This window comes from Salvelinus namaycush, chromosome 19 (assembly GCF_016432855.1).
Source record: "Salvelinus namaycush isolate Seneca chromosome 19, SaNama_1.0, whole genome shotgun sequence".
Classification (NCBI taxonomy): domain Eukaryota; kingdom Metazoa; phylum Chordata; class Actinopteri; order Salmoniformes; family Salmonidae; genus Salvelinus; species Salvelinus namaycush.
Window position 1 is genome coordinate 46,258,990 of NC_052325.1, and position 8,093 is coordinate 46,267,082.

Sequence of the window (8,093 nt, forward strand, 5' to 3'; positions counted from 1 at the left end):
TGGGAAACACTGCTGTAGATAAACCATAGAGATACTAAAAGTAGCTCGTTTGTCATTTCAGCTTGACTCAATCCACCTTTGAGCTCTTATTAAAAAAAATCGAACCATGGCAGTATTTACTCAAATAAATACATGGAAAATCTACACCCATGTTACAGTCACAATTGTATTGTGAAATGTGTTGAGATGTACTTAAATATAATGTTTCATTTGACTTCGATCTAATAAAAAAAATACGATTCATGTAGGTTTCCCTATCTCTGGTGCCTCTTCGTGTGTAGAGCCAGGTGGTCAGACCGGGAGAAACAGCGGTTACACACACCACACTGGAAGGGCTTGGCCCCTGTGTGTTTCCTGAAGTGGCGAGTCAGCTCGTCGGAACGAGCGAAGCACCACTCGCACCCCTCCCAGGAGCATTGGTATGGCTTCTCTCCTGGAATGCAGCACCGAATTAGATTATACTACAGCAGCAACAGGGACGATCATGTTACATCATAAAATGTACAGTAGTAACTAAATCATTTAACTATACTACTTATGTTGATAGGGTCAGTAAAGATAAAATGTCAATATTAACATCAAAAAGTATCTTGAATGAATTAGAATCCATAATTTAAAAAAATAAAGACTTAAAACACAAACCGGTTTAGTTTGCTTACGCTCTTTAAAAAAGCTTTCCCATTCGACAACATGCAGCAACATTTGGCGGGCCATATTTCAGTCAGCATAAAAAATGAAAAAGCATTCTTCTGCCTAGTAACATAACATACTGCCTCCTCCCGAAAATAAAATATGAGTCACCCATGACAGGACTTTTATAATGTTACCAGTTAAACACTTACCCGTATGTGTCCGCAAATGGGCCTTTAAATGGGAGGACTTGGTGTAGACTTTCTTACATGCTGATGAAAAAGAATGGAACAAAATGTATGTCATTACAACATAACTATAATTGATTCATAAGCTTTTAACATCCTACATCTAACAGAGTGGAGTTAATGGTCACGATTGAATTATAAACCACACATTGCATTAGTGACATCCCACTGACCTCTAACACTCTCCTGTGGAGCCAAAATGGAACCCACACGCTATTTCTGTCTCTTAATTTGTCGTGTTTTTAAAGTTTTGTAATGTGCAAAAGTCCAATCTAAGTCTCAACAATAGTTAAATAACATTGTAATGGAAATGTTGTGAGTTTTATGACAATTTAGTCATGTTTATTGAATGAGTTGGAAAACATATTGACATTGTGCCAGTGCCTAGCTAGCTACCTAGCTACATTAGTGAATAATGCTAACTAGCTAGCTAGCTTTACCACCCTGTGTTTGTACATTTTACTAACTAAAATAGTTATTGCTTTGAGTCTGAAATGTGGAATTGAATTTGAATGGTTTGAATCTTTGTCAAATCCATCAATGAAAAGTCCAACTGAAAATGTTTCCTTATTGCTCCTGGTAAGCCTAAGCCAATTGTCTGCAGAGGTTGTTACATTGTAACTACATAGTAATTATAAAGGTTATACCTTACTGAGTTTTACACTAAAGGGAAACTTCACAAGTTTTCAACTTCATATTCATAATCTCCAGCACCCCCCCCCCCAACATCAACAGATGTGAAAATGGTGTGTTTCTATGTTTTGTAGTAAAAAAAATAGAGGAAGATAAGTGTTTCCAATGATAACGGTGTGCATTTTGTGATTTTGACCAAATGTGACTAGGCAGTACCTACTAACTGTCTACCAATTGGGTGATAATGTCATTGGAAACACGTATCTTTTTGTATATTTTTTCACATATGTTGATGTTGGGGTGGTGCTGGAGATGATGAATATAAAGTAGAAGTAGTTGTTTTAAATTTCCCTTTAAGTCGCTTGCTCCTGGGTAGGTACATGATAATTACAAGTATATCCTATGTAACTAAATTGTTCTTACATTACACTTCATTTGGTATAGCATTTGAACCAGGTCATAACATAGAAATAAATCATTTTAAAAGGCTGGTAGTTAATAACAGGGTCTGCCATATTCCAATTGTTGTTTGTGTGATCTTTACGATTTAATTCCATGGGTTTCAAAAACGTCATCATCTAATCTGCTCCTAGTTTTTGACTTAACAGCAAACCAAAGCCTCTCTCCCACTATATGTTCCTTTTGAAAAGCATATTGGCAAATGTAACTCCCATAAGTGAGGCGCATGACCCATAGACTCAAGGTAAGGAAACATTTAAGTAATTCTCTAAATGAGCACCTAGACTCTTTCCCCTAGACACTAGTGTAGCTCTGAGACTATTGGACAAGTGTAAGCAAAATGGATCCTCCATCTTCCCCTCTGATAGGCCAGGTGGAATTGTTGCCATATTAAATCAAAATGTCGATCCAATCCTCTCATATCTCCTAGGGGTTGATTTGGGATTCAGGAAGTTTGTCATCCCTGCAATATCTATCCCTGTAAGCAGGGATGCAGTGCTGCCGGAGCACGAGGGAGCACTCCCTCACTGTTTTCAATTTGAGAATCCACGTAGCTGGTAACAACATTTCGGGAAAATTATTTCCCGCAACATCACATAATGATGAATGACTATTTAACATAACAGAACCGAATGAAATAGCATAGTAGGACTGTAACGTTACTGTGTTACACCAAAAACACCTAATTTCTCGTGAGATTTTAGGATGGTTAGCTGAAGCTGAAGTCACACTTCTTGTCTCATGTGCCCAAAACTCAACAGCGCGTGCCACTATGTATGCTTTGATTGAAACAAAATACAAGAAGGCTAATAGTTGAACACCATCTTCTCTAATTCACTCACAAAACAATAATTAGAGAAGATATAATTGCACATTCCCATGAAACTGATTGACATTCAATGATTGGCATGCAGACGCAGTTCGTACATTTCACCGGTAAAACCTTGATGATTGCCTATTTAGAAAACAAGTATGCCTGACTTGGTGTTTGAGGGTATTAAAAATATACTATTTTCTTGAGACAATATGTGTTGGCATAGGCAGACGTTACATTGGGACGATGCGTTTTATGCATGTTCTATAATAATATTCAATAGTCTACATCTGTCAGTACAAACTTTGATTGAGAAATGATGAGGTAATTATTTTTTCAAAAATTCACACTCCCGCACCTAAGAAAATATCACTACACTATTGCCTGTAAGTGTAATGAGACTCCCTGTCAGTTCTTCTCACCTGGAACATCACAGTGATGTATCCTCCTTCTCTCCAGCTCAGGGTTATTCCTACGGTTACACCTCCCTGGACTTGTCTGGGCCAACGCTGGGGACATTGGCCCAACACTAGGGCTCAGGCCTGCTCCAAGACTAGAACTTTGGCCTTGTCCAAGACCTGGACTCTGAACAAGTCCTGAGTTTTGGACTGGCACAAGATCAGGACTCAGATTCGAGGCAATCCTTGCTGCATAAAATGGAGGCAGAAACAGATTCTGGATCAGCTCTTTCCCTCTGTCCGGGCTCCCTGGCTTGGAGTTGGGCGGGGACAGAGGAAGATAGGCTGGTCGCTGCTGCGAATGGCTTGCGAACTGGGTTTGCAGAGTATAGCCACCATTTTGTGGGCATCCCATAGATTTGACAGCACTTTGGGGGGATGATAAGTGGACGTTGCTGAAAGGGAACGACATGGAGGACACGGGGACCCCGCTGTGGAGGTCTGAGTTCACTGGATGGCTAGGCACCAGCTGCTCTAGCTCAGAGTTCAATAGCTGGAACAACGGAACATCTGGGAAGTCCAGGGTGTGCATTTCCTGTTTGATGAACATGCTACTTCCGGTGTCTGTTGAAGCACCAAAAAGCCCAGGGTGTTCTGGAAGTGTTGTTGGAACAAGGTTGCCGTGGCAACTGGGGTGCATGAGGGAGTGGGAGAGAGACTCTGTCTTGATGGGTCTCATAGGCCGACATATGCCCGGGCTCAGGTAAGTGACGTCAGGGAAGAGAAGGCTCATGTTGATGCTGTATGGGGAACTAAGGTCCTCTGTGAAAGATGTCTGTCTGGAGTCTGGGACTTTCTGAGGATAAGGGGACAGATATTTGTCCATCTCAGATTTACCCTGTAATGAAAAAATAGATAATGGTGAGTGTTCAATATGAGTATTTGTAAGTTACATTTAATACAGTTTTGTGTTAAATCATTAACTTGTGAATATCCATGATTCTATCATTGTAACATCATGAAAAGCAAGGAGGACTATAACTTAGTTCTAACAATCCAATCCTTCACTGAAATGGCCTATAAAGTATTCACAGGGCTATCACTGAAATAGACCCATGTGAAGGAACATGGTGTGGCGTGGGTCATCGCTTAATCTCTGTTTATATTTTTTTTGCAGCCCTACCAGTGCTCATAGGAGTGAAAAGAGAGAGTGGTGACCATGTTCATATCAACCAGTCTGCAGTGAAACATTTATCATGTAGGCTACACTGTACTCCACAATGGCCTTATGCTACATTCACCCTTCTCCCGTAAAGCCATTCATTCCACATCCCTAAAAAGACTACGCTAGCCTCCCGGATGGTGCAGTGGTCTAAGGCACTGTCTAAGGCACTCTGTGCCACCAGAGACTCTGGGTTCGAGCACAGGCTCTGTCGCAGCCGGCCTAGCATCGTCCGGGATAGGGAGGGTTTGGCCGGTAGGGATATCCTTATCTCATCGCGCACTAGCAACTCCTGTGGCGGGCCGCTAGGTGTACGGTGTTTCCTCCGACACATTGGTGCGGCTGGCTTCCGGGTTGGATGCTCGCTGTGTTAAGAAGCAGTGCGGCTTGGTTGGGTTGTGTTTCGGAGGACGCATGGCTCTCGACCTTCATCTCTCCTGAGCCCGTATGGGAGTTGTAGCGATGAGACAAGACAGTAACAACTAGAAATTGGGGAGAAAAAGGGGGTAAAAAAAAATATATATTTTTAAAGACTACGCTGACCAGCGCAAAACAAGATCACATTGCACAATGTTATATCTGTCTCCATGTGTCAATCAACTGATATTGAAACATGTACAGTATTTGGATAAAACAACTGGAACCGGGCTTCTGAAGAGTAGCCAGGCTTCTGAGGAAGGCCTAGTGCTCCAACCTGGTCACAGAGCATTTCGTATTATTATGTAGTCCATTTAGGGTGATATGTTACATTTCGTATGGAATGTATTAATCTGTGGATGTCCATTTCGTATGACATGTTACAAATTACAATTGGTATTATATGTAACGAATTCGCTAAACGTATGACATGTTACAAATTCTAGCTAGGTGGCTAACGTTAGCTAGGGGTTGGGGTTAAGGTAGGGTTAAGCTTAGGAGTTAGGTTAAAGGGTTAACGTTAGGGGAAGGGTTAAGGCTATGGTTAGGGGAAGGGATAAGGCTATGGTTAGGGGAAGGGTTAGCTAAAAGGGTTATTTCAAGTTAGGGTTAGCGACATGCTAAGTAGGTGCAAGTAGCTAAAAAATGGTAACTTGTTGAAAAGTAGGCTAATTAGCTAAAATGCTAAAGTTGTCCAAGATGAGATTCAAACTCACAACCAATGGGTTGCTAGACGTTTGTGTTTATATGCCACTCTACTTTCGTTTTTGCCTTATTAAGTAACAATCTGTCTTATATAACCATACCAAACATAACATATAATACAATTGTGGGTTTTTCAGATTGACATTTATTATGTTACGTCTAGTCTATGAAACCAGGCTGGGTGTCCCTGTCTAGGCGATGGAACTCTATGACTGATTTTAGACTGGCCAGCTGCTGCATGCGCTGCACATATCTATCCTAAGAGATGGGGGGAAACGTTTCATCTCAGTCCACTATCTACCTGTCTGTACATGTAGGCTATTTTGCCTGGCAATTAGATATCAGAATAGTATAATATAGCCTAAATATCAAAGTGTTCCTTTGTCAGTTCAGTACGAACCAGGCTGCAGGGAATTTTGCATACCACCTAGACTACTGTAGACCGACAACCTGTCTTTACAGTGATGTGGGTGCATAACGTCCCGTACTATTTTACAAAAATCACATGGGTTACATCTACGTACGACTATCAATACGAATACCCGAGGCTTCGATACACTCTTTGCCGCTACGCTTCTCTTCTAAAACGGGGTGTGTTGTTGTGGCTGTGCGCCAACGATTCCATGCAATCTACTTGCTCAAACTGTAAACTCGCTTTCTAATTGAATAACGTACCAGATTGTAGTCGTGAAATGAAGCGCTGCCACTGATTGTATTCCTTATGTTGTAGAGGACTTGTCCATGTCTATGACCTTCTCCTTCTTCTCCTCCTCCTTCTCTTCTCAGCCAGTGTGCCAGTGGTGGTGCAGCGAGTTTATGGTTGTCGAGAGCGTCCTGACCCAGAGCATACCAAACATTATTCGTTAACAAGTCAGTGGCCATAAACGCTGATAATGTTACGTTCAGTATTCCGCGAAATTAGGCAAAATGAATAATTTATCATCGAATAATTCCGATTTCAACAAAAAGCTCAAGCCAGGCAGCTGTCAAATTCTGCATATGCTATCTTGTTTTGTGTATGTGCTTATCAAATTACACAACTGCATGATAGCAGTGTCGGCGGAGCTGGACATGTATTGGCCATATACCACGAACCCCCTAGGTGCCTTATTGCTATTATAAACTGGTTATCAACATAATTAGAGCAGTAAAAATAATTTTGGGGTCATACCCGTGGTATACGGTCTGATATACCACGGCTGTCAGGCAATCAGCATTCAGGGCTCTAACCACCCATTTTATAATGCAGAATAGACAGAACATAAATCTTAAAGTATTGAGTAGCTTTGCCTTTAGATTACATTTCAAGGAAGGGAGGAGTGAAAAGGAAAAAGACAGCAACGTGATTGTGGGATGATCAACTTGTCAAGTGGGGAAACCTATTAATTAATTCAGTTACTTATTAACAGCCTCTTAAAATAACATTGTGACACATAAAACATATTCCCCTCCAGCAGTATATGAGAATGACAATACCTTCTTATTGACCTAAAATAGGACACTTGAATGATTCAGCAGCACATTGTTGTTCCTTTGTGACACCAGGCTTTTTGAGGGCCAACTGTGGATGATACATTCTATACAGGCCCTTGGAATCAATCCCACAAGTTCCTATTCAAGTAATATTGAACTTAGCATCAATATAATTTACCAGATACAATGCTTTTTTTTTTGTCCCTAGCCTACTTAAAAAGTGTCTAGGAAACCGGGCCCATGAAGTTTGACTTGATGATGAATGCTTTGTATATTTAATGTGTCAGTGTGTTTGTTAGGAGATGTTCTTGTGTTTCTAACTGTTCCTCCTGTCCAGGAAACTGTCCCTTATGTCCGTCTTAGTTGTTCACTCTAGTCTTGTTTATACCTGGTGCTAAAATGCATAATTTGTTCTGAACTTGTCTACATTCTGATTGTGCCCACATTTTCAGACATGCATCTACACATGGTATTAAAATGGGTTTCGTATCTGTCCACTGTGTCCGCACTGTGTCCACATTTCCCTGTCCCTCCCTGTATGCAAATTGTTTGACAGTCATTCTTTCAAAATAAAATATATGTATTTATTTTAAGATACATATTTATGATATACAGTGAGCTCCTAAATTATTGGCTCTGTACCACAGCACTTTGGATTTGAAATTATACACTGGCTATGATGTTAAAGTGCAGACTGTCAGCTTTAATTTGAAGGTATTTTCACTCATATTGGGTGAACCGTTTAGAAATTAAAGTACTTCTTGTACTTTAATTTCACATTTTAGGAGACCAAAAGTGTTTGGACAAATTAACTTATTTGTGTATTAAAGTAGTAAAAAGTTAAGTATTTGGTCCCATATTCATAGAATGCAATGATTACATCAGGCTTGTGACTCTACAAATTTAATTGCTGCATTTGCTGTTTGTTTTGGTTGTGTTTCAGATAATTTTGTGCCCAAAATAAATGAATGGTAAATAATGTATTGTGTCATTTTGGAGTCACTTTTATTGTAAATAAAAATAGAATAGGTTTCTGAACACTTCTACTTATTATGGCTGAGATCCCGTTAACGGGATCGACTTGACAACAGCCA

At 40.3% G+C, this 8,093-nt stretch overlaps 1 protein-coding gene across 1 annotated transcript; it reads right to left on the reverse strand.

Annotated features, from left to right (window-relative positions):
* Positions 1–254: 254 nt before the first annotated feature.
* klf5b (Kruppel-like factor 5b) lies at positions 255–4,068 on the reverse strand. Its single transcript, XM_039014349.1, has 4 exons — positions 3,369–4,068; positions 3,207–3,293; positions 843–902; positions 255–433 (listed from the first exon to the last, which is right to left on the reverse strand). The coding sequence occupies exons 1-4, from the start codon at positions 4,066–4,068 to the stop codon at positions 255–257; spliced, it is 1,026 nt and encodes a 341-aa protein (XP_038870277.1).
* Positions 4,069–8,093: the final 4,025 nt, after the last annotated feature.

Excerpts from the sequence above, each read along its gene's own strand:
- klf5b (XM_039014349.1), bottom strand. The coding sequence starts at position 4,068 with ATGGACAAATATCTGTCCCCTTATCCTCAGAAAGTCCCAGACTCCAGA. Across the intron at positions 3,294-3,368 it reads AAACTCAGGACTTGTTCAGA|CGTTGGCCCAGACAAGTCCA; the intron begins GTCCAGGTCTTG and ends CAATGTCCCCAG. Across the intron at positions 903-3,206 it reads ACATCACTGTGATGTTCCAG|CATGTAAGAAAGTCTACACC; the intron begins GTGAGAAGAACT and ends CTTTTTCATCAG.